The sequence below is a fragment of the Apus apus genome, chromosome 22 (genome assembly GCF_020740795.1).
Source record: "Apus apus isolate bApuApu2 chromosome 22, bApuApu2.pri.cur, whole genome shotgun sequence".
Lineage (NCBI taxonomy): Eukaryota > Metazoa > Chordata > Aves > Apodiformes > Apodidae > Apus > Apus apus.
This window is the reverse complement of record NC_067303.1, coordinates 6,975,577-7,001,610: the sequence shown is the minus strand read 5'-3', so window position 1 is coordinate 7,001,610 and position 26,034 is coordinate 6,975,577. Positions and strand designations below refer to the sequence as shown.

The window sequence follows — 26,034 nt, the reverse complement described above, 5'->3', positions numbered from 1 at the left end:
GAGCATCAGGACTCTCTGGGGAGGGTACTGGGATGGTGTAGGCAGCACCATCCTGGTGATCCCTGGGGACAAGGGAATCAGCTCCTGGTACCCTGAGGAGATGGCAAAGTCCCCAGGGAGCCAAAAGCAGGGAGAAACTAACAAGAGGCATACTCCTGTTTCCCACTCCCTTGCGTCCACGCCAGCCTGGCCAGAAACCACAGCCAGGAATGGGCACAAATCTCTGGCAAATGCTGTCACTCCAGCCAGCAGCCCAGTTCTGGAGTTTTATAAGGCAATCAAATATGCAAGGGATTCAACACACTAATTTCAAGCGCACACCTGGGGTCCTCTGATAACGTCAGTGGTGCCGATACAGCGTAAGGATTAAAATTTCATAGAGACATGATTTCATCAGTCACTAAACTACAAAGGATTAATTAACAGCCAGGGAAGAGCTCATGGCTTGGAAATACAGTCTTGAGGAAAAGATCTATCTCTGCGCTCCAGATGCCAGCACAGAGACGAATCCAGTGCTTTGATGGAAACATGTCCTTGTTATCAGTGACTCCAAAATACGGCAGGTTTGTAGCTGGAGTTGAGGACACCCCATCCCAACCCACAGCTGAAGGGCTCCATCTGTTGCTACGTGCCTTCCCAGGGCTGTTTTGGGCTGCAGGATCCTGGGGTGAAACCGCTGGGACCATGAACACATTTCACAGCCATATTCTGGGGACTGGCAGGGGACAGGGAGAGGCACCTGAGCCTTTGCTGCCATGCAAACATCTACCCAGACCTCACTGACTTCTGTGGAGCTTCCCGAAGTGTTATCCCTGCCATGAAAAGTTTGGGACGGAGCCTCCATGGAGAAAGCTACACACAGTCCCCCCTGCCAGTGCACATTTGCAAACACTGTAGCACAGATTTCTGCTTCCTGCCCTCCCCACCCCAAGACAAGGGCCTGGATCCTCCTGGGAACCAGCAGCCCCTGCATTTCCTTACAGGAGCACTCAGCACGTGTGAGGCTGAGGGGGAACACTTGCCTCCACGTCCAACCCCAAAAGCTGTGAGGCTGAACCTCTCACACACCTGTGGCTGTGGCACTGACTGGTGCAAAGGCGGCAGCTCCAGCATCACAAGCAGCAGAGGGTCTCCCCTTCCCTTCCCGGGAAGATGGATTAGGGAGCTGTCAGCCAGGGACAGCCGCAGCAGTTGTGTTGCTGTAAGGGGGCAGTGGAAGTGTCTTTGATGGATGGAACCCTCACACTGGGCTGTTAAGTGGCCCCTCCTCGGCAGCCAGAGATACCCTCTGCCAGGCTGGGAACACAGATCAGATCCTCTGGGAATGTTCTCCGGCCACAGCCTTGTCTCCTCCCATACTCTGCCAGCACCGCTACGTTCACCCAGGACTGTGCTGCTTCTGCAGTAGCTCCCAGGGCTGACAAAGAACTAATTAATTCCAATTAGAAGCTGGGAGATGAACATTATGCACCTTGTCAGCCAGTAAATTAACAAATCTGGACTGCGCTGGGCTCTGGTAGGAGCCTGGAGTGCCCAGGGCTCTCCCAGGGAGGGACAACTTGGAGGTGCCAGGCGAGACCCATATTCCAGTGTTGGCAAAACCAGAGGTGGACTCTGAAACGGGTGTTTCTCCCTGCTCCTTCCCTGCTCCTGAAAATGCCAAGCATCCTCCTGAGATGCTCTCATGATGGCAAAGCCTAGGATGGCTGGGAACACAGGGATGGGCATCCCAGAAGACAAGGAGTGCTTTCATCCAGGCTGTTTGTGCAAATCACCTCATTTTCCACCCAAACTCCCAAGGTGGAGACACAAAATGCTCATTATCAGCATCTCTGAGCTGGGAGGGGTGGGAGGCGCAGGGAGGACGCAGCCAGGTTGGAGTCGGGCAGCAGCCGTGTGGACAGCTGGGCTGGAGCACAGAGCTGGGCTGGGACTGAGGCATCGCTGCTGCCCAACAGCAAAGCCCTCCTAAGGAAAACATTTTTTGGGAAGGACTATGGGAGCAGGAGGTGTCACAGGAGCAGGTGCAGCCTGAGTCCAGGCAGAGCTGTCGGGACAGCACAGGGGCTGCAGTGTCCCCATCACAGCATCTGAGTTGGCTTCACTCCCAAAACTGCACAAACATCTGTGCGGAGCACAGCTGAAATCATGCTGGAAACTTGTCATTGCATGGAATAACAATGCAGGCAAATGTGTCCAGCTGTGGGCAAGGTGCAGGCAGGTCATGGGCAGAGGTGTGAGGTGTGCCCAGGACCCCGCACTGGGGAACGGGACAGGGGGCATGAGACTGATGACTTTCTCCTGCATTATTTCTGCACAGGTTTAAACGCGGGCGTGTTAATAGGAAGAGTGCTGCTGTAATCAGTTTTGCTCAGCCTACAACATGTTTTGCTGAAAAATAAATAAATACCTTGCTGGTGAGCCAAGTTCTGAGCGGGACGCCAGCCCTGCCGGCACACTCTGCTCCCCCCAGCCCCGGCCAAAAGTACGCAGCGTCCCGAAGCAAGGAGCCCGGGCGTTCCTGGGCTGTCCCGGCCCTCCGGGACCTCTCCAAGGAGCCCGGGCTGTTGAGTAATTAATTACAAGCAGACTCACCCCCCTCCCTGATGTGCACAACAGGTTCCATGCAAATTCAGGAGCTTTTAAATTATACTGTTAATGAAAGCAAATAAAAGCTGTTAAACGGCAATTTGCTCAATTGGTGTTAATATTTAAGCACAGCATGTATAAAAACAAGATTGCAGAATTCACTTTTTCTGCAAGGAAACTTTTGGTCCCATGGAAAGGATCAATGGTGCCCAATAAGCACCATGCACAGGGTCGATGCTGGAGCCCCTCAGCAGCACCAGCAAGGCTTTGAATTATGGACACGTCCCACCTTCAGCCCAGCAGCCTGTCCATAGCCAGCAGGGCCAGCAATTCCTGCAATCCCCCCCAGTTCTCCACAATGGTGGGTGCAGGGAGGCTTTCACCAGGTTCTCTTCCCATGCAGGGATGTGGTGTTGGGCCCCAGGTGCCCAAACACTAACAAGTTCTTAAAGAAAAACAATCACAGTGATCTGGCACCAAAACATCACAGGCAGAACAAGCCACCTTCACTCCCCTTACAAAGACGGGGTCCATCAGCAGACAAAGTAGAGTTTTACGTTTTGCAACACAAAGGCAAGGACATGGCTAAAGCAACTTTGCTGCTCTGCAGGCTCCTGCAGCCGTTCCACATGGATGGCCAGCAGAACCACGGCTAACACTTGCCCCTTGGCCATGCCATGACTCTTGGCAATGCCCTGTTCGGCGGGTTATGATGCTCTCGCATAAATTCGCTTTCAAAGCGGGAGCCGGCGGTGAATGAGCCTTGGGTTTCTAATGGTTGGCAATATTTTGTACACTCTGCTGCTCCCTCTGTACCCCTTTGTCGGGGCCAAGGTCTGTCGGCTACAGAGGGACCAAAAGACCATCTGTAGCTCCCGTCTTTACAGAGGAGTTTAAATAGGGGGATGAATGAGCACAGGAATTAATGAATGATAAAGCCGTATGGTCTCAGTCAGCCTCCTACGCCTGTATGTGGCATTCAAACCCTCCCAGCCTTCTGCCACAAAGAGAGGTTTCTAAGCTACGAAAAAGAAAAAAAGAGGTGGGGGGGGGAGAAAAAAAGGCAGGGGGGTGGTGTGTGTGCAGGTTTTTAACAACAAACCCAGCAACTAGTCTCAAAGTTCCCTGCTCCGATGTGGGGGCAAGGCACGTGTAATGCAGAAAATTGCATTTTTATCTTTTTTTTCCCCAGAGCCATTGCAAACCCCTTGTGACAGCCAGAGAAACTCCGAGGAGTTGAGCCAGGGGCTCACTGGTGCTGGCTGCACAGCAGGGCAGGGATCCCAGCACAGGGACCCAAGGGTCTCCACCATTAAGGTGCCATCCCTGGGTGGGGAGTGATGCCAACCTCTTGTTCCTGCCACCAGAGTGAAGATGCTGCTACGGCTCTCAGTCCCTTTTGCGGGGATTAACAGCTGAGATGCAAGGGAAGAGCAGGACACGGATAGAATGGCCATCCCTGTAATGCTAACAAGGTGAAGCCAGGATCAAACACCTCAGATCTTTTTGGGAAGAAGGTCTTCTGCTCAGGAATCAGGGGCTGCCACACGGATTATTCCTCTCCAAAGTATCCCACGAGAGGACAAGGCAGAGGCGCAGGAAGCCTGGCGCAGTCCTGGAACGCTACTTGTATTTTAAGAGCTGTCATGTGTAAAGCATTAGCGTTTTTGAAATTGCATTCTCCAGTTAATTAAATGGACCATCTTTTATACATAAAAAGTGAAAGCAAGCAATTAAAAGCCATGCACAACAGAGGAAGCGTCTGTTCAGCGCTGGGCGCTGCCCCTCCTGCACTGAGCATCCTGATGGAGCCCATCCTGGAGAGCTGGTCCAGCCCCAGGGAGGCCAGCACTCTAAGTGAGGTTCACCTGGAGGGCTCAGCAGCCCCAAGGGGGGATGCACTGGTCCCTGTTCCCCTCCTGAACACTGATGGAAACCACACATACCCAACTTACGGATTTCCTGTGTTTGCCAGCTGGCGATGGAGTGAGCCCCCTCAGCAGTTATCTTTGCTGCAGTAAAAACTCAACCTTCAGGTTTAGGCAAGAGGTAAAGTTCACTATCGATTGGACCCACTGTAATCTGTTTATAATTACTATTATCTCCGAGTTAATCTTGTGAGAGGTAAACAGTTTCACAAAGACCTTGCAAGCCATGTCTTTTGCCTCCCAACTTCATATCTGGGTCAAAAGGTCAATTCCTGCAGCTCATGAGCTTGAGATTTAGGGAAAAACTGCATGGTCCCACCCCAAAGCTCTGCCAGTGCAGGTGCTGGCCCTTAGAGCAGGCAAAAAGCACAGACTTTTGGGCCATCTGGGCTCATAAGTGAAGGGCAAGTTTTTTCAGTAGCCATGGGGCTAGTCCTGGTCTGTAAGCTGACCCAGGTTTAGCTGCTGGCCTGGTGGGAGCCTTGGCTGCCCAAGGGCACCCCCCAGCACTGGGATGGAGCAGGTGGCACCACGTGGCACCGCGCTCTGAAGCGCCCAGCTCCTCCTGAGATCTTTTCCTGCCATCCTCCCTATTCTCCACACCATCAAACATCGCTGTATCCCCCACCACAGGATGCTGCCAGGCATCACCACGCTTGGGGGGCTAAAAAACCCCTCAGGTGTGTGTGGGCAGTTGGGCAGGCGCTGGGAGCCGGGCTCTGCAGGCAGGTGTCATAAACAAGCCGGCACATGGCAAACATATCGATTTCCCAGAGCTTATCGCGCAGCAACCAGTGCTCAGTTACCAGGCTACTTTAATATGTAATTTACTGCACGAAGGGACAGTGGGGCTGAAGGTGGGTGAAATATTTTCCAGGAGATGGCCAAAGAGGTGGGCACCAGGCAGCGTGAGGGCAGGAGGGAGGCACGGCATCTCACCCCTACCCCTCCTCAGTATTTTCCCACTATCAAAAAAAGCCCCTCGCTGCTGCTGTGGTGTGTTTGCACAGATGCTGTTCATCTTCTGCAACTGTTTACACTATGAAAATATAGCCTGAGCTGCCCGCAATCTCCCATCTCCTTAATTTAAATTCAGATGCTTAATTTCTGTCAAAACAGAGCCCACTCAAATTACCTCCATCCATTTTGGCTGCTCAGCTTGCCCTGTCATCCTGGGGAGCAGGGAGGGAGTGGGGCAGAACCTGCACTGTGGAGAGACTGCTCCTCCAGCCAGCCTGGGACAGCAGAGATGGAGCGAGTCTGTGGCACATGCCCAAGGTGAGACTACCAATAACCCACGGGAGGTTTGCATTTTCAGAACAGAAAACTTTAAAAATCCTCTTTCTATGGTGCCTCTCAGTAGATCTTCTGGAATTTACAAGATAAATACTGGTAATTTGATTCTTATCTTCTTCAAATCCAATTCTAAGGCAATTCTGTGTAAAGGACACTAATTACAGCCCACGAGGAAGGAAAAGTGAGAACACACTGAGCACTCACAGGGGCACGGGACACCAAATCGGTAGGGAGATTTCAAAGCTGCTCTTGCAAGAACAACAATCTCTTGGGTGGAAATTATTCTCTGCACCGTTGCCGCTCCTCACCTGTACTTTTGGGGACCAGCTCAGCACTGGAGAGACTGGCAGCCAGGCTTGCTGGAGCCAGCAGATCTTCTAAGGGCTGCCCAGCATCTCAGAATAAGGCTGAGACAGCTGCACCAGGGAGAACTGGATCGTTACACACACACAGACCTGTGGCTTCTCAGCCTTACTTCCCCGGCAATATTTACTAACAAAAAGACACAAGTTTATACACACAGTGGAATGCAATCATTAACACACTGAGTGTGGCAAAATAATCACTCCTGAACCCAAACACTGTGTATTTTCCAAAACACACGACCAAACCGAGGCAATCCTGGCCCTGAAACACAACTGTGCTCCTGACAATGCTGAAGAGCATCCCGAGGAGGGGGACGCTGGGGACACGGCGCTGGCCTCTGCCACACTGCACTGTCCGGACATTACGGTGCCCATAAAATAATAAATCCCAACCCTGGGACACAGAGCCAGGATGTGGGAGCAGATGACACAGGAAGAATCAAAGGGGTCTGGTGATCCCAGGAGGGTCCAGTTTCAGGAGAGCTGCCATGGGCTGTGGGAAAGCCCCCAGCCGCTGCAAGGGGCTGGGACCCAGACCACGACCAGGCATGGCAGCTTGCAGGGTGAGGGCTGAGCCCTTCATGATGCTTGAAAGACCAGCCCCAGCAAAGCTCATAATTCCTTTATTCACTCAGGGAGGGAAGAGAGACGCTGTTTGTGACTCTGCACGGGGCTGGCATTGGCACCCAGCACTATTGGCCCTCCAAGAAGAACGATGATTTCTTTGAACACACTGACAGTTAAAACTAACTCACACCTGACCCCAGCAGCACAGGGCAACCACCATGCCAGAGGTGACCAAAGGGTACTGAAAATCCAAGCAGCAGAGAAGCTGCCTCAGCAGCAATGCTCATCTCGACAGGTAAGAGCAACAGCATCCTGAGGGCAACCAGCACAGGGCACACCATAAATCAGCCACCCAGAACCTTTTAAAATAGCCCTTTTTTCCAACAGCGTGTATGCAAACATTTCCCATTATCCCTCTTCCATGATTCAGCAATTTGAGCCCTGGTAATAAAAAGTGTGGTAATCCACACATTTGTGTGAAAGAACGGCAAATTCAGGCCTTCAATGATTTTTGAGAGCTAGGCTATTAAAAAAAGATATTTTCCTTTTCTCGCATTGAAGGAAAAACACAGTTATTTCAAAACATCAAAAGAATCAGCTCATTAGTTAATAGCGACAAAAAACCTACCAGGGGGAAACCGAGTAGCTGCAGAGCAATGCAAGAATTAAGCCAATATATGTAAAGAAGGAAAAATCCCCTCATCCAGCACCCCTCTGCCTGAGGAGTGGTCCCCTGCCCAGCCTCCTGAGGACTGGGGCACTGATGGGGTCCAGAGCATCAAAAGGGGACCTGGGCAGCAAGGGGGGATGCTGGTCATCACAGGGGGCACCAGAACCAGGCTCGGAGCGGCAGCTGAGCTGGGATGTGCCTGGGCCCAGGGACACCTCACTGTGTCCTGCTGCTCTTGGTCCATCAACTCACGTTCTCACCACTGTCACCTCTTTATCCTCCACTTAAGCAGAAAATGTGGTTTTGGCATGAGCTGTTGCAGCACAAAGAGCCCATATGAGGACACATGTGACACACATTGCTCTCAACAAGAAGGACTGACCCCCTCAGATGCTGGTGGGAGCAGGAGACAGTGCCCAGCCCAGGCAGGCATAGCCTGGCCAGTGTCCCCATGCTCGGTGCCTGGCAGCAAAGCAAACCCTGCCATGGCACCACTTTGCAGAAGAAACCCTGCTGCAGGCACAAGATGTTGGGTGGCAAGTGATTTCCTGTGCTCAAGCCCCAGGGGACTCGGTGCCATGCTGAGGACGCAGACCCCTCCCATGGCACATCCAGCCCAGGACACCCCCAGCCTTGCCACACCGACACAGCACAATGTGGTTTGCTCTGGAAGGAAGTTCTCACCACTCACTCCAGGTTACTCATCCTCACCAGCTCCCATCTTCAGGTGGCACCCAATGCCTGAGCAGGTGACAGGGGGCAGAGGACAGGGGTGGGTTTGTCTCCTGCCTGGCCGTGGCACCCGCTGGCAAACAGGCTCCAGTGCTTTGGCACACAGGGCATCGTGCTCGGCGCTCCTCCCTGACACATGCACAGGGAGCTCACCATGCACGGCTGCCTCATTCACTTAGCAACGAAGGTGCTAATTAGGGAGCCACTTCCCACCTTCAGCTGGGGGAAGATACAGTGCAGTGTGCCGGCCGAGCCTGTGACAGAGCAGACCCCCCCATGCTGCAGGGTAAGGAGAAGGAAAACATCCCCAGGGCCACGCTGGGGAGACACTCCCTCTCTGCTCCTCCATGATGGGGCACCCCCATCAACCCCTCATCACCCGCATCCCCTCTTTCACCATCCCCATCTCCCACCCTCTTCTGGCTGGTCCCCCTCCCAAGGGTGAGGTCTGAGCCAAGCTCTCCTCTTGGCTCAGCTTTGTGGCAGTGTCCCCAGGCTGGCACAGAGCGATGACCACATGGGTGGCACACAACCCCCCTGAGCCCTCTGCTCCCCTGGTGCTACCGGCCCTTGGCACCTGCTCCGGGGCAGCTGGTGGCAGCTCACACCTGCTAAATAATGCATGGGCCAGCCCTCCTTAAGGCAAGGAGGGATGATCTACGTTTCGGGGCTGCTTTCAGTTACATTTGCTCGACGCTGAGGAAAGAGCTGCCTCCAGCTAAAGGGTCAGATAAGCCAGAAATCAATACCAGTGGCTGCCTCTGCATTCTGAGATCCCGGTGGTGAGGCTGGGGCAGCCCCAGTTCCTCTGACACATCACTCTGAGGGCTGGGAGCTGCCAGTGGCCCCGTTCCTACTGTGACACCCCTCTCCCACAGCCCTGCCCCACATGAGATCTTCCCCACAGCCCCAGAAATGCAAAACCCCCCAAAAACTCCAACAAAATACCACCTATCAGCCAGGGTGACAATGGACCCAAAGGCACAGCAAAGCCAAAAAGGGGGGATCCCATCACTCTCTAAGAGCAGACACGGACCCAGGACACAAAAATAACAACTCTTTTTCACTGTTTTCCATGGGAAAGGTTTTCATCCTGCTTAAAAGTTCCTGCTGGAGGGAAGGGGGTTTCTGCTGGTGTCACCACACATGGCTGGTTCCTGTGGAAGGCTCCCAGCATCCGCTGCACAAGTACTGTGAGGCTCCCCCACAGCTCCCCGCAAGGCGAGGAGAGCCCCGGCTCTCGTTCGCAGAAGCACTCACCCTCCCTCCTGCCCGCTCGGAATCTTTTCTACGAAGAGGGGGAAGGAAGAGAGCGAGGAGGAAATCACCGCGTTACTGGTAACAGCAGCAGAGCAGCGCAGGGAGGGCAGTGGGTTTCAGTTCCGAGAGCTGTTTCGCAGAAAGGGGCCCCGGGGTGACAGCCGAGGCTCAGCCACGCTCTGACCACCCTGGGCAGGCGGAGGGGACCTGCCTGGTGCTGGCGATGCCATTGCCGCGGTGTGCCGGTGCTGTGGGCCTCGCCCAGGGCCTGCGCCTTATCTCTCCCACACAAAGCTGCTTGTGTGCTGCGGCGGCCGCAGCCTGTGCCCACCTGCAGATAAGGGATCGGCAGTGAGCCACCGCCAGCCCTGGCTCACACGCCTGGCCTAACACTGCCTGGGGCTCCCTGCACCCAGCAGCCCCCTCACATCCCCACACGAGTCCCCTTTCCTCCAGCATCTCCTTCCAGACCTGTGATACACCCTGGCTCACAGCCGACCCTGCTCCTGCGCCACAGTAAGTGCCAGCAAACCCCAGAGAAGCCACCAGACCTTGCGGTGCAATCTGGAAAGCGATGCGCTGTCCCCCAAGCCACACACTGCCACGCCTCTGCACTTCCAAAAAGACCATCCGGGTTTTGGTTGGATTTTTTTTAATGTGCAGCCTGTGCTGCGGTTAAATCGAATTTCTGGGAGTTGCAGCCTGCATGGGTTGTCTGCGTGCACCAAGATTAGTACAACCTGTCCCTAAATACCATAATAAAAAACACGTAGTAAGTGCTTTGCTTTTATTTATGTCAGTGCCAGTTTCAAGAAGGATGAATCACGCTTCCTCCTTAGCACTCCTTTCTAATATGATTTACTATAAATAATGCATGGAGAAAAGAACGAGAGAAGGTGACAAAGGGCACAGAGCCCAGTGCAACCCCCAAACTCAGTGGTAGGCGCAGAAAAGCACTAGCAGCAGCCGTGATGGAGCTGCAAGCAGCACTGGGGGTATAGTCAGTGAAGTACCTGCTGCATAAGCACAAATCTGGCAATATCTATGCCATATATATATATATATATATATATATATATATATATATATATGAATTGCACCTGCTCTTCTGGAGATTGGCTCTGCCAGCCAAGAGCTGAAGTGCCAGGAGACAGGCATTTTGGTGGGTATGCTGCTTTCTGCTGCCTTTCTGCAGGAAAACTGCCTCAGCCCCCATGGTGCTGCAGTTATTTCCCATGGGAGTAAGAGCCCAGCACTCTCCCAAAAGGGAATCTGTGCCCGCCTGCCCAGGCACCAGCCTCCTGTGAGTATTGCTCCTTCTGATCTTGTGAGCACACTGGTGATGGAAATGGTCTGGGGTTTGGGCCTGCGGGGTTTTTTTAGTTTCTCTTTGTTTTTCCGCTTGGTTGATATCTGCCTTCTTTACAGGTCACCCAGGTGAAACCAGGCACTCTCCTCCCTGCCCCCAGCCACCTCTGCAGGCAGCTGGCAGTGGGTTCTTTCAGGAGAGGGGTGCAGGGGTCCTCTCTGTGATGTGCAAGAGAAGGACCAGCACATTACCCATGCAGGAGCATCCTCCACTTGCCCCCAGCATCCTCAGCTCGCCCCTGTGCGCGGGAAATGCCGGCAGGCAGCGAGGCAGCTGCTCCTCGTACAGCACTGAGCAGAGCACGGGGTTATCAGCCCGGCTGATACAGGCAGATAACAAGCCCATCTCCCGCGCTGACACTGGTAACAAAGCAGGGTGTTTAACGGCGATTTATGGTGGGCAGCTCTCACCAGGCTCAGCTCGCCTCACTGTGCTTGCGCCTACATGGGGAAGTATTTCCTCAATTGCATATCGCCGAGCTGTCTGCTGAACAACGTGCCAATAAACCAGCAACGAGATGATGAAGGCCGATGGAAAACTAAATCAGCACAGCGGGGCGTGTATCCAACCATAATCTACTTAAAATCAGTTAAGAACACTGCAGAGAAAATGATACGGGCAGCCCTGGCCCCCAGCCAGAGCCAGAGCCCAGGCCACAAAGGATCACTCCCACAACTGAATTTTAGGGCAGTGCTCCTGTCTGAAACTGCAAAAAGACCAAGCCGGCAGATGCTCTCACCAAACAGAAGAAATCTACCTTTCTTTGTCGATGCTCACGGTCCAGCAGTGCTTACTGCTCCCACAAAGGTCTGTGCTGCTCCCTGCCTTGCGGCAGAATTCATCCAAAACCAGGGGGGCAAACCCATCGCCAGCACTGAGGGACAGGCTATCCAGGAGGAACACACCCACAATGCTCCCAAACACCCCACAGCCAGTCTGTGCAGCTGGGCTCAAGCCTGGCAATAAGAGATGTCATCACTGCAGGAAAGCTCCAGAGCCTGGATCTGCATCCAGCCACAGGCAGATTCACCTGCCGTGTTCACGTGCACTCAAAAGAATGCAGAATCCATTCCCTGTCACTCATGGCACACCAATCTCTTCCACTGGGATTTCCTTCTGTGCCAACCACATCCCTTCAGCTGGTACCCATCACATGACTACTTTGCAACCACTGATCTCTACCCGGGCTAGAGAAGAAGCCCACCTCGGGCAAGCCTACCAAGACCTGCCACACGCAGCTTTCCGGTGAGGACACTGCTGTTTGCTGCAACATTTTGGCTCCCAAGCCATGAGCTCCCATTCCGCCACTGCAGAATGGGATGCATATCCTGACCGTGACGGCAAAGGAAAGAGCGATGTCCCGTGAAGGATTACCCCAACCATAAAGTGCTGAGCTCCCTAACACCAGGTCGGGGTGAAAAAACCTTCCAGGCAGAGTGACACAAGCCAGGACTCCTGGGCTAGGCAGAATGAATGGAATAGGCTAATTTACACAGGAAGTGAGCACTTACCAGACCCTTCATCCCAACACACAAAACCCTCTGCCATATCTGGAAGCAATTACACCCAGTTAACATGATCTGCCTGCCACTAAAATTAACTGCAAACAGAAATATTTTTCACTTTTGCAACAGGAGATGCCATGGCCTCGTGTTTGGCTGCCGGGAAATATTTAGTAATTACTCATTTAAAGCCTTTCTTGAAACTGTCAAGGGGGGAAGTAAAAGAAAAATCTGCTAATTGCGAGCAAAAAGGAAAATGCAGATCGTTTTACTCCATCCAAGGAAAACAGATTTACACACATGTATAACTAAAGAGCCAAAGGAGATTATGTAGATGCAGGGAAGGCTGCAGGGGTGCTCTGTCACGAGCGGCCCGGGCTGCTCTGCACCATCTCCACAGGCCATGAGGAAAAGAAAAAGAGTTGATAGCATCACTCCTGAAGCAGCCCAGACTCCCCCAGGCTCCCTCTGCACAGCCAATAAATACATTTTTAACCAACATCACTCCACGAGTTTTAACGAGAACTGAAAAGGCTCCGTGAAGCTCACTGAGCTGCCACAAGCGACATGGAGCATGCGTGCTTTTGGGAAAAAGCTGCAGAAGTGTCCTCAAGCCAGGCAGGTTTTATGCCTCAGGGTCCCAGCCCCACAGCCGATGGGGATGAGCTGGCACGGATCTCATCCCCTGGAAAAGGAGCAATGGGAAGGTGGAGGCACCCCAGGGCGAGGGCATGCAGCATCCCCCTTATGAAACTCCCTCTGCTGTCAGGAAGACACCCATGTTATTACTGGGCAAGGGGAAAAAGGTATAACATAAAAAAAGATAAAATCTGTGTTTTCTGATGGTAATCTCCGAGTTCTACTTTAAAACACGTCACCCACACCACTAAAATGATGCAGAATAATTGACAGAACAACGCGGAAGCTGAAAAGGCTTTTCCCCCTCCACGCTGGAAGCCAAGTATGGAAACGGTTAAGTCCCCCACTGAATAAATCAAAAAGTTCAAGGCTGCAGCATACTCGGCCCTATTCCCCCTCTGCCCATGACAAGAACCAGAGAGCCCCGAAATCCCCAGCATCCTGCGCGGGGCCTCGGCCGGCGCTCACAGGTTACACGCTCGGGGTCAGCACCGCGGACCCCGGCTGCAACATTCATTTCCTGCAGGGGCACGTCCCTGGCCCATAAAGCCGCCAAGCGCCACCGTGACCGGCCTGCGGTGCTGGAGCCGCACGGCAGCGGCCACCAGCCCTGCTCCCCATTAGCCCTCGCCATGCCAGGTGCTGCTAATAAGGCCCATCAGAGAGAAACAAGAGCTGCCAAGTCAGCTCTGGGTTCTGGAAGTAATCACGGGCAGGGCTTGGGGGGCTGCAGGCTTGTTTTTTCCTTCCCTCCCCCCTCGTTTTCTATTTTTCCTCCTTTTTTTCAAGTTTCCATCACAGTGGAACATAAATTGCCAAATGCTTAAAATAAAATAAAAAGCCACCACTGTATCAGGCTACCAAAATTAACACTAATAACATCTCACAAAGCACTTGGGATCCGATTTATCACGTTTATTGCTTTAATGGTATCCTGCATCTGTTTCTCACTGTGACATGTCGAACAGTGCCAACACGCCTAATGGCATTAGTAGCGCAACGTGCAGCTAATCCAGGCGGAGACGGATGGAGGTGAGGCTGGCACAGAAAGAGCCAAACACCAGGATATTTCCCAATACTGCTACTTAAAAGTTTGCCATGGCATTGACATTACAGCTCTTCACAGACCAACAGTCCCAGGGACTGCTCGGCACTGTAACCAGGAGCAGGATCACCATGGGAAGCTGCCAGTTCCCCGAGCAGGAGCATCTCGGATCAGTTGGAGCATCAATTCCTGGTCTCGCACATCAGACTGGAGGGAGCGCCTTGTCCCACACACTGATGCTGCTGAAGGCAGATGGATCTGCCACTCCTCTGCACTTCAGAAGTGGGAAAAGGAGCAAAACTCAGTGCTTTGGGAAACTGGGCTCCAGCCACAGCTGCAGAGCAAGCCTCTTGGTCCCTCCCCTTGAAAGACTCCACTGGAACACACGTCTTCGTGTGACCATGGAACCTCAAAATGCCAAACTCAGAGGTGAAAACGTGACCAGCGGCTTTCCCCCAGGGGCACTCCCACTGCAATAGTGAGGATGGACCTCCCAGCCCAAAACGCTCCACTGGAGCATTCCCCTCTCACTGCAGGGCACTGCCATTGCCCAGCCAAGCTCCTCCACCTCACACAGACACACAAGCCAAGCGCTGCCAGGAGCTGGTGCCCGGCCACCCTCAGGTCCGGATGCTCAGCCCTGCCGCTAACCGACTGCCATCGCCCCACAACCCTCTGCCCGCAGCCTTTCCTATTGCTAAAGACATTAAAAACAAAACCACGGCTTTTATCAACTTTTAAGGTATTTAACTTCCTGATGGAAAATAACTCAGTCTGCACTCGCCTCACAGCTCAGGAGGTTTCTCTTCATACAAACAAGCCCAAAAAGAGCCACTGAACTCTGGCTTTTTTGTCTGCAATTAGAAGCGAGGATCAATACTAACATTAGATTAAGTTTGAACTTTGCTGAACCTAGGAGGAAATCTTTTATAAAAAAAAATTAAAGAGTCGCCAACTCAATATACACCCAATTAGTCAAAATCATAAGCTCAGTAAAGAAGGAAAAAAAGGATCGTGCAGCAGCCATTGGGCTGGGGAACCTGAAAACCCGTGTCAGAGTCAGCACTGAGACTTGCTGACACTCGGCCACAAGGTCACAGCTCAGAGCTCTCGACTCACTTGAGTCATGACACGGCACACGCAGTGCAGCCACGGCCACACGGGGCTGGGGCAGACATGGTCCCTTGGGCACCCTCTGTCACCAGTGGTGAGCAGCCCCCTACGCTTGCCAAAGCCCAGGGAAGAGCCAGCCCCGCCCCCCTTTGCCTGCATTTCCAACACTGATGAAGACAGGAACAACACTCAGAAGGCTCCGAGACTATAAACATATATATTTATACTTCTATAGGCATGTGTGTGTGTAAACAAACACATGCCATATGTACACACTCACTGGTGTGCTGGAAACAGCCGTGGAGTACGGAGCTCACCGAGCTGCTCACAGGCGGGTTTGGGCTCTGTCACCTGCTGGGGCTTGGCATGAGAAAGCCATCGCGCCGGCTGGCTGAGCATCCTTGGGGGCGGCTCAGCATCCTGTGGGGAGCCGAGCATCCCAGGGGATGGCCAAGCACCCCACAGTACTGCTAGTGCTGAGATGCCTGTCCCTGGCAGTGGCCCCCAGCCCCCCAAAGCTGGGAGTGCCGCTGCTCTGGGCACCTCCTCGCTCATGTCAGGGTGGGAAAGCAAAACCGCAGCCGCGAACGCGCAGCAGAAAGAGGTCAGCGAAAGCCTGAGCAGCACCGCGGTGCCCCCAGCACATCCTGCCCCCACCGCCAGCCGGCTTGGGGAGGCAGTGCCAGCACCAGGACATGGGGCACGGAGTCCCCAGACTACCCTTACAACTGGAATGGAGAGGGGCCTGTAGCGAGCACAGTGCAGTTGCCACCACCCCTAGAAAGGCTCCAGCAAAGAGTTACGACTCCAGTCTAGCATAGATGCTGCTTTAACAGCTCCACAAATACAATAGGATACCACGAATCCTCCCAAAAATGGTAATTTTCACCACATATTAGAAAGCGAACACCATAAAAAACCCACATGAAACTATGTCTGCACAGGAACTGCCTTCAGTTTAGACTTCGGGTGGGTGGGGGGTAAGTTCGTTTGACTGTTGCCCAATGGCTTTCAACATGGATGGTCTCACAGAGCAGTTTAAAAATGGCTCAAAGGATTTGGTTCACCCCACAAAGTTTGCCAGCGCCAGGTAATCTCTCTGAAAGCAAGAACGGGCAAAGGCAGTTTGGTGCTGGGTTAAGCAATTGCCTCTGAGGCTTTGCTCGTGGGAGCCAGTACTCAGCTCCGTGCTCCAGCCCAAGCTGTGAGCCCAGCACGCACCAACCTCCTGGTAAGGATCAGGAATAATGAAGAAATCAGCAATGACCACAGCCGAGGCTGTCAAAATAAGCCGAGCTCAGGAAGGCACCGCGCGATGCCGGCGGCTGCGCTGGACGGGGCTGGGCCACGATCCCTCGTGGCAGGGCAGGATCTGACCTTCTGCTCTGCCCCGGGATCAGAGAGAATTTTAACAGAGCATCGGGAGCAGCCCCGGTCTTGCCCTCTCCTGCGGCCGCATCGGTCGCTGCTCCCGGGCTCAGAGGGGGAAAGGGAGACGCTGGAAAGCGTGGCTGAACGGCACGTTAAAATTCTCCCTGAGCCCTCACTGCAGCTCTCCGCCGGTGACGTTCGGTCTGCATCACCGCACGGCCGGGGCCGAGAGCCGAGGCAGCTCCAGGCACGATGACCGAGGCCAGCCTCAGCTCCCCGGCTCGCTGACAGAGAACAAAGCCGAAAGCAGCTGCACACTCACACGGAGCTGGGGGACCCCTGCGAGGGCTGCCTCTCGGGGTCTGCGCGGCAGCTCCGAGTCGCCGGCCAGACCCAGAGGCGATGCTGCGGGCGCTCACAGACCCCCCCGGAAACGTTCACCGAACGGGGAGCCGCTCTGCCGGCGCCTGACACCAGCTCCAGCACATCCCGCACCGGTGACGGGCAAAGAGCCCACCGGCAGCACCGGTCCGGCACAGCCACCAGCCCTGGAGCGCGTTATGTGCATCAGGACTAATTAAACCTGTTGATTCATTAAAATTCTGACGGGGTGCGCAGCCCGGGAAGGCTGCGAGCGGCTCCGGCACCGCGCCGGTGCTGCCTTCCCCCAGCCAGGACGCGGCTGCGCCACGGCCAGCGCCGCGCTCACCCGAGCACACACAGCACCAAGGGGTTTCACCAGCGATACCAATTTAGGCGCATAATTAATGTCACCCCAGCCAAAGCAAGGAATGAGCTCCAGTCCCCGCTGCCACGATCGGTAGACAGTGAATGGGGGAGCACCAAACTCACGTGCTGGTCACAACCACCGTTCTGCTGCCCCGCAGCAGCTCCCCTGAGGTGCACGTACAAATTTCCCCCCCCTCCCCAAGCAGGGAGGCCCCGAAATCGCATCTGCTGGGGGTTGGACCTGCACCCATCACCGCAGGGAAGGACCCGCGGCTCTGCAGCAGCAAAGCCCCCCATGCTCGCCCCGGCGTTGCCCAGCCCGACCTACACGCTACTTTTGTGCAAAGTACAAATATTCCATAAACCGGAACACTGGTGGGATGGTGAGGCAATGCCAGCCTACCACGGTCCCCAACATCAGTGCCACAGCCGGGCACAGGGGTCCTGCTGCTCGTTCTCCACCTCAGCCCGCAGAAGGGTTCAGCTCTCGGCAGGGGGGTGGGGGAGAGTGCTGCCTGACCCTCCCTGCAGCCCTGTGCACCCCACTTACACACTGACCCCCTAACTCAAAGGGTGGCAACAGACAACAAATCAACACAAGTCAGCCAAGGAAACCAGCAGGGGCCGTGCTAGCAGGGAACCCCATCAGGGATGTTCTCCCCAGCCAGAACTTCTGGAAGGAACCTTCTGGCACCAACTACCACACCAGGGACAGTCACCACAGCTGTCTCTCCGAGCAAACCCTGTTCTGGGGTATGCAGCGGGATCTTTGCACTCACACTCAGCCAGCCCCCGCAAACCCCCATCGCGGTCCCGCGGCACTCACCGGTGCTGCTCCAGGGTCTCGTTGTCCGGCAGCTCTGCTCCGCACACGCTGCATGGCTCACCCGGGGCTCGGCTCTCCGGCTTCATGCCAGCCGCCAGCTCCCCCAGCTTGCTGAAGAGCTCACGCTGGATGAAGCCCTGGGGAAGCAGCCCCCCGTAGGTGCCAAAGTCCATGGAGACAGCCAGGGCCGGCGGCACGTGCAGGGCAGATGCCACCGAGGCCGGCACGCCAAGCACCGGCTCAGTCTTGTGGTTGGGCAGCAGGGAGTAGATGCTCAGGGGCTTCTCTGTGGCAGCAGGGGTCTCAGGCCCCAGTGGCAGCCGCTGGCCAGGCTCAGGGGGCAGCTCGACCCCCTCCTCACGCCCATAGTGCAGTTCACGGGCACTGGTGATGACACTGCCACGGGTTGGGGTGCCGGGACCTTCCTTGCCCTTCTCATCAGGCTTCTCCCCGCTAGAGGCTCCTGGCTCGGGCACCTGGGGGCTGTCATGGCTGGAGGCCTCGTCTACCTGCATGGCTTCAGTTTTCACCTCACCGAGGCCAGGGGGACGGCAGGCAGCAGCAGGGCGTGAGTCCTCGGGGGCAGTGGTTGGCAGGGCGCCCTGCAGCAGTGACTGCCCGATGGTCATCAAACTGTCCACTGCTGCCTTGGTGGGGCTCATGGCAGAGAGGGGGCCAAAGGACGCAGAGGCGGAGGGACTCTGCTCTGCTGTGGCCAACGGCAGGCTCTGGCCAGCCATGCCAGTGTAGCCACTCTCCTCGTTGGTGGGCTTGGAGATGAAGAGGCCCTTGATGTACCTCGACTTCCTCTCCTCCTCTTCCTCAGTGGTGGCAGTGCCTCCATCAGCCATGGCACCCTCAGTGTCGTTATCCTCGGAGGCCTGGATGGTCTCCAGGATCTTCAGGCACTGCTCCTCCAGGTACTCGATTTCCAGGATCTCAGCAGCGTAGAGCAGGTCGTCCAGGTCTTCGACCTTGGCCTGCAGGGTAGCAGTGTAGGCATACTCCAGGATCTGCTGGAACGTCTTTGGCGAGAGGAAGTCCAAGGTGTAATGCTGGCTGTTGCGGTGGAAGAGGATCTCGAACATCTTGCTGGTGCAAGCCAGCACTGTCCGGTGTGCATGGAACTCCTGGCTGTCCACCATGATGACCACGTCGCACAGCGTCCCCGCCAGGCGCATCTGGTTGGCTTTGTGCAGCAGCCCGGTGGGGTGGCAAGGGTTCTGCAGCTGGATCATGCCCATCTTAGTCAAATCCATGGCGCTCCCCAGGCTGGCTCATCAGGGTGCCTCGCCGTTGCGCAAGTCTGGGACCAGCTTTGTGTGCCGACTATCTGCGAAAACAAAAGGCGGAGGGGGGAGAGGAGCGAGGGGGAGGGGGGGGAAGAAGAGAAAGGGAGGAAAAAAAGAGCGAGAAAGAGGGGGAGAAAAAAAAAAAAAAGAGGGAGGTTAGCGACTCGCCGAAAAGTTTCTCCGTCAGGTTCGGCGGGTGCTGGAGCCGCGTCCCTGCCGCCCGGGGAAGGGTCCGCGGAACGTCCCCCCCCCCGCCCCGCGTCGCCCGCTCGGTTCAGCCGAAGCCCCCATCAGGTGCAAGGCGGGGGCGGAGTCCCGAAGGGGGTGAGGGAGGTGGGGGGAGTCCCGCGGGGGAAAGGGGTGTGGGGGGGTCTGGGTGCCGCACTCACGGCGGCCGGCGGCTGCTCCGGCAGTTCGCACTGCCCGCTCTCATCGCCGCCGCCGCCGCTGGCCGCGCCGCGCAGCAAATCACCGCCGCCAAGGCCCCCCCCGCGCCCACGTCAGGGCGACCACACCCACCCGCCCCCTACCACGCCCCCCATCGGCCGCCGGCTTGAGTGAGGGCGCCCCCCCCCGGTCCCGCCCCGCCCCGCGCAGCCCCGGGACCCGAGGGGGCAGAAGGTGCCGCGTGGGTCCCGGGGCTACGCGGGGCCGGCGATAATAGACATGGAGAAGCCGAGAGACATCCCCCCCCCCTGCCCAACACCCACACCCCAATTAAAAGGGACCCCGGGAGAAAGGGAACCACACCCGCCCCCCACCCCCCTCCCCGCGGCCGAACCGGGGACTCTAAAGCCGAAGGGAGAAGGGAAAACCAGCCAGAAAAGCAAGTTTTGGGGTTGGGTTGGGAGCCGGGGCGCCACACCAAGCAGGCATCTCCCCGGTAATTGCCGGGTTTTGCCCTAAAAATCTACACAGCATCATCCTCATAAAAGTGGGCTTTGCCCTAAAAAATTACCGCACATCATCCTAATAAAGCATCTTTTTGCACTAAACGTCTACCCCATGTCACCCCGACAAGGCAGATTTTGCCATAAACCTTCCTCTCATCACCCCAATAAAGTGTATTAAGCCCTAAAAATCTATTCAACATCACCCCAGTTAAGCAGGTTTTGGCCTGAAAAACTACCCTTCATCACCCCAATAAAACACATTCTGCCCCAAACACCTACCCCCACATCACCCAATAAACCACCTTTTGCCCTAAACCTGCCCTGCATCACCCCAGTAAAGCTTATTTTGCCCTAAAAATCAAGCCTTCATCACCCTAATGAAGCATGTTTTGCCCTAGATCTATTCCACATCACCCCAATCAAGCATATTTTGCCCCTCATTGGCACTACTCATACGGACGCGGCGTGTCCCAGTGCCCAAAGATGGGCAACAAAGGTCTGCCAGCAAATCGGCACCAAGGGAGCTCACCAAACCACTGTGGCGGCACTGTGGGCTGCCCACCCCAGGGGAGCTGCTCCCCAGGAACAGAATCCTCAAGCAGGGTCACACACAGGCTCCAGCACCCATTTAAAGACCAACGTCACAGCCAGAGGACAGCACGGCAGTGGCACCATGGACTTCTCCCTCCCTGCCCGGCACTGCCCGTAGCACACGGCAGCCAGCGCGGGGCCCGGCGTCGTCAGCTAAAACAACAACTACGGCCGGTATTAGTACAAAGATCCCCTTGGGGTAAAGCAGCGCAAATGTAATCTAAGGAGAACGTTATGGGGAAGTGTGTTTATAATTATAATGGGATTTAATGTACTCGGGGAGCAGATGATCGCAGTCATTTAACGAGAACAGCCTCGTCGCGGCGGCCTCGCGATGAACACCGGCGCGGCGCGGGTTATTAGACGCGTATGATAACACAGGAGTGTACTTAAGAGTAAGGCATCAGCTACCCCCATTTTTTCGGGGGTTATAACTCTGCTGGTTTAATTGGCAGTGTGCAGGCAGCCAGCATGCTGGTGGTATGGGATTTTTAATTGGCTAAAACCACCCAAGTTACTCCCCCTCCCTGTCTTTTCAATCCAAAAAGGGGGGGGGTGGGGGATAGCAAGACAGTGTGGTTTCAGGTGCCTGTTTACTCTCCCCTAACTTTCAAAAGGCTTGATTTCAGGACTGGAATTTTGCAGCTGGTTAGGGGTATGTTTTTAGTGTCGCTTGCATGAAATTAAGCTGCGTGAGTCCCATTAGCAATAATGGAAATCCCACGGCTAAATTCCCAGGCAGCATCCTGAAAATTAACCCCCCAGTCCCTCCCGTCAACTGGTGCATTGCACTTTTTGTTGCTCCTCTAATACATATAGTAAAAGCTACTGAGTTGTTTAAGAGTCTGGCTTCCCGCAGCTGCCTTTCCAGAAAGGCTGGCTCCAAGGAGCAGGGATACTCCAGGCAGCAGTGTGCCCGAATCCCTGCAGGATTCACAGCATGCCCTGGCATTGGTGTTACTGGCAGAGCTTGCTGGTGTCTTTGGACACCTCATCCCTGGACAGTGGAGGGTTTGAATGCAAAGGTTGTTTTTGAAGCTCTGGAGCTCCCCAAGGCACGTGGAGGTCATCCTCCTGACCCCCTGGCCAGCACAAGCTGACTCTGCCCACATCCCAGCCCTGGTCCTTCCCAAACTGTTTGGGCTGATCTTGATGCAATCACATGCCAAAGAGGAGAAGCAGAAGCAGCCCCTCGCCTTAGTGCCCTGGAGAAGGGAAGAAAAACAATCTCCCACATTTAGGCATTAGACCTGCCAGCACACAGTGAGCCCAGTGGCTCTGGGGCAGAGGTACCTGGTGCACAGCAGCAGCCCCCAAGGACCGGGGGCAGTCACAGGGCTGACCAGCACCCCAAGGGGGCTCACAGAGATGCAGAAAAGCAGCTGAGGAAGTCACTGCTGTGGCCTGGGGGTCATTTCCTTGTGCCGGGGCACAGGAGCTAATCACCCATCACTCCCCCCAGTACCTTCCATTTCCCTCCCATCTCTTGCCATCAGTTTCCAATTTATTTACTTTTCTGATCTTAATCCCCACCTTGTAGTGTAACGTGTTTATTAGAAAGGAACCAGCACGTTAAATGAAGCCAAGCTGGGCTCCCGTGTTAAGTAGCAGTCACGCCCAAGTGCCTCTCCATGTGCCATTACTCCGAGTGATTGAGGCAATTTCTTCCTCCGCCACAAGTTTCAGTTGTAAATCTCTCAACCAGATACGGGGGCAATGATGTGCTGCCTGGCACGATTATTATTAACCTCCAGCATCAAGCCTGTGAGACAGCCAGGGTTTCTCGGGAAGGTCTTCCCACCACGGGATCAGGTAGAGCAGAGGCATCCTTCCCATGAAACCTAGGGATCCCTTTGGATCCCCTGCCAGCCCCCAGCCCTTCCTTTATTGTGGAGGGGGACATGCAAATGTGCTCTTTCCCAGCACAAATAAGGTGAGGATCAGCAGGGCCACAGAAACAGAAGCTCCACAATGCATGGAGAAGGCAAGTTGAGTGTTTCAAGGGATGAGGGCAACATCAGGCTGCTCCTCTGGGACTCCACAAGGGGAGGAAGAGAAGTTGTCTCCAAAATGACAATAAGAAAGGAAATTCCTTGCTCAAGGTACAAAAAATACATTATGGGAGATTACTTCAGCAAGAAGGTCCCTGAGCATCACTGTGAAGGGAAGGAGGATCCCCTCCCTCTCTATTACTACCAAAATCCATGTGTGGGCAGCTGCTCCTTTCCCTCTCCCCTGGGAAATGCCCTTTCCCAGCACCAGCACTGTGCCAATGGTGTTATACACTCATCATTCCCCACTGTCCAGCCCAAAGAGGGATGCGAGAAAAAGGCCCCCACCTCCCCTGCTCCCTGGGCCCCACATTTAGTTGCCCCCAGCCCAGCTTTGCCCCCCAGACCTCTCTTCCCTACTTGCATGTTTCTGTGGGAACAGCTTGGTTTCACTTCTGGTGTATTTCCCAGTCTTGGCAGTGTGAAGCTGAATTCTGAACCATTGCAACAAGGATTCAGAGCGAAATAAGATCTGTTTAAACTTAAATCAAAGCTCCGTGACTTATGAAAACTGATTCTTGGTATTGTTCCAGACTTGGAGAGAAGTTCACAGCACCCAAGCTCCCCATGTGCAGGCACGGGACCAGGGTTGTGCCAGGCACACAGCGACTCTGCTGGGAGATGGGCACAACACCCTGCTCCTGCACGTGGCAAGCTGACAGCTTATGAAAAGATGTTAGACTTTATTTAAAAAAAAACCAACAAACAACACAACAAAACAGACCAACCCAAAAAAACAAACAACCACAAAGCCCTAAACGCACAAAGCTTTGCAAGGGGGACGGAGGGAAGCTCCACATGCAGCCACGGCTGTTAAGCTCCCAGTGAAAGGCACTGATCAGCCCCAGGATTCCTCCGAGCCACACGGATACCGGACCTGAGCACGTTGTGGTGGCACGAGGGAGTGGGAACAGGCCCTTTATTGTGTGCCTGCCGGCCCCACAAAGGGAACCCGAGAGCGGCTGTGGGGACACAGCTGGCCCGGGGCTGCGGGTCGGCAGCAGCGCCACTTGGAGCTTTTCAGCACATCACCCACAGTGCACCAGAGGCCAAAAATAAAGGGGTGCAGGAGCAGAGCTGCTGGAGTGCTGTAGGAGCTCTGCTGATGATGCTGGAAAGGTGAACGCAAACAGTGAAATAGTTTGGACAGAGCTGAGTAGACATGTGTGGACCATCACAGGGTAAGCACACCGCAGGGACCCTTGCCCGCCCTTCCAGAAGCTTTTGCCTTGTCCCTTCAACCTCCTGGCCCCACAGGGAGTACAGTCCAGCCAACGTTCCAGCATGCAATCAAGGTATAGCAGCAGCTCTGGGGACAACTGCATCACCCAGCACATGACCTGAAGACTCCGGCATGTCACTGTGCAAATCTGCAGCTCTGCCTGGGGCCACTGCCCCCCAAAAAACCCTCCCTCCCCTTCAGCCAAGCTCTTTCAAGGGACATCACATCCCAGCAACAAACGGGGGACAGTAAAATCCCGCGGGTGTGATGGCTCTGCTGTCAGCAGCGCTCTGAGTCACAGCTCGGCTGCCCAGCTGTGCCTCCCAGCCGCACCTCGGCGCGGCGATGACCCAATCGATGCCGTCACAGGAGCAGAGCAGCATCCCCCGAGCGCCGGGGCTGCCACGCACAGACGCTGGTGAAAGGAGACATGTGCGCTCCCTGCAGCTCATCCCCCCTGCTCCCCACTTTGTCCGGGTTGCAGACGCTGCAGCCCCTAAGACAATGAGACTAATTAGCAGCCGAGGGCCGCTGTGACTCAGGAGGGCGGCAGCGCCCAGCCTGCCCGCATTCCTCCCTCAAATCCCCCACACAAAAGGGAATTGAGCCACAGTGACTCAGCGAAGGAGCACAAACTTTACAGCCAGGCTCTGAGCCGCCGTGTTTGTGTACTGCCCCCCTCAGCAACACGCGGCCTGGTTAGTAATTAAATAAAAATGTCTCCCTCTAGCAGGCTGTGACCTAATCATTTTGTACAGTACCTATTTTTAGCGTTACCCTTTGGATGTATTCGAGAGAGCTCAAGCCAGAGGCAGCAACTTCTGAAGTCCTAATAAGCGGGAAGGGGGTTGTCTTTGTTGAATTTACTGTGTAATTATTTTTCCTCTTTTTGCCTTCTCTTAACCTAAAATATTTGACATCCTGCATGGGACAAGAAAAGAGATGTGCTGAGGCTTTAAATGTCAGCCCCAACTCTATGGTCCTAAGGAGGCTGCAGCATGCTCAGTAAAGTTCATCACACACACAAAAAACCCACAAACCACCTGCTTTTAAATTGAGCAGAATGGGCACCAGGGCTCAGCAAAGCGTTTCTGGGGGGCTGGCTCTGCCCACCCAGATGGGGGATTCTCCCATAGGGTTGGGTTCCAGTTTCAGCCTGTGTCTCCCCAATTTCCCATTGGGTTTTGGGACTCCTCAGGATTCATCTGGCACTAAGGTGAAGGTTTTAAGACATTGTTAATGCTGGCTGGTCCCCCTGAAGAGGGACACCAGGCTGCAGCTTCACCCAGGAGCCCCCTTGCAGGGGGACCTTCCTTCTCCAGAAGGATCATGCCTGAGTTTAGTCACTAATGGGAATTTCAGGCAAGTTAAATACCCATAGTGTGCTTTTCTGAGCATGAGATTAACATCTCATTAACATATTAGTTAAACCTCTCCCTGCCTTTAAACAGGGCAGTTTCCAAGAGCCCCTGAACAACTCTGAATCTTAAAAACCTGAAATACACTCAGGACCACGAGCAGCATCAACTGTCCTGTTGAAAGCAGCCAGTGTTCACACCCTGGCGAGCTCATTTACTGGAGGAAATGAGCCAAATGCTGAACCACAACCACCAAGCAAACCCTTTTTCTCTTAATTTCATCTTTCCTCTCTAGCATGGGCAAAGGTCCACATCCCATTTCCAGTTGCAGGAGTCATCCACCCCCCTTTCCAGAGGGGGATATATAGATACGAGTGTGTGCACAGAAAATGCATCATTGGTTTTGACAGTGCAAATAAAAGCCCACACTTGTGGAAGCCTTTCTCCCGCCCTTCCCTTCTTCTAACTTATCTGTGTACTAAATAGTCACACAAACTCCCTCCACAGCTGGGGAAACTTCTGCCAAAGAGGCTCCTCCTCCTCTCCTTTCTTGTACCAGTAAAGGAATCTGGTGGTTGAATCACACGTTGTCCAGATCTTGTTTCTCTGCTGATCCAGCTGCATAA

General features: G+C 54.6%; 1 protein-coding gene across 3 annotated transcripts in view; it reads right to left on the bottom strand.

Moving 5' to 3' along the window:
- Positions 1-19,749, bottom strand: part of ZBTB16 (zinc finger and BTB domain containing 16) — a 52,163-nt gene extending 32,414 nt beyond the window's left edge. Inside the window, exons 1-2 of one of the 3 annotated variants that reach the window (XM_051638562.1) lie at positions 19,683-19,749; positions 18,002-19,330 (exon numbers count right to left, since the gene is read on the bottom strand). In XM_051638562.1, the coding sequence (XP_051494522.1) occupies positions 18,002-19,260 (1,259 nt within the window). In that variant the 5' untranslated portion in view covers positions 19,261-19,330; positions 19,683-19,749. Of the gene's footprint in view, positions 1-18,001; positions 19,624-19,682 lie in introns of those variants that run through there. The other 2 variants (XM_051638564.1, XM_051638565.1) reach the window with 2 other exon arrangements.
- Between the last annotated feature and the right edge of the window lie 6,285 nt (positions 19,750-26,034).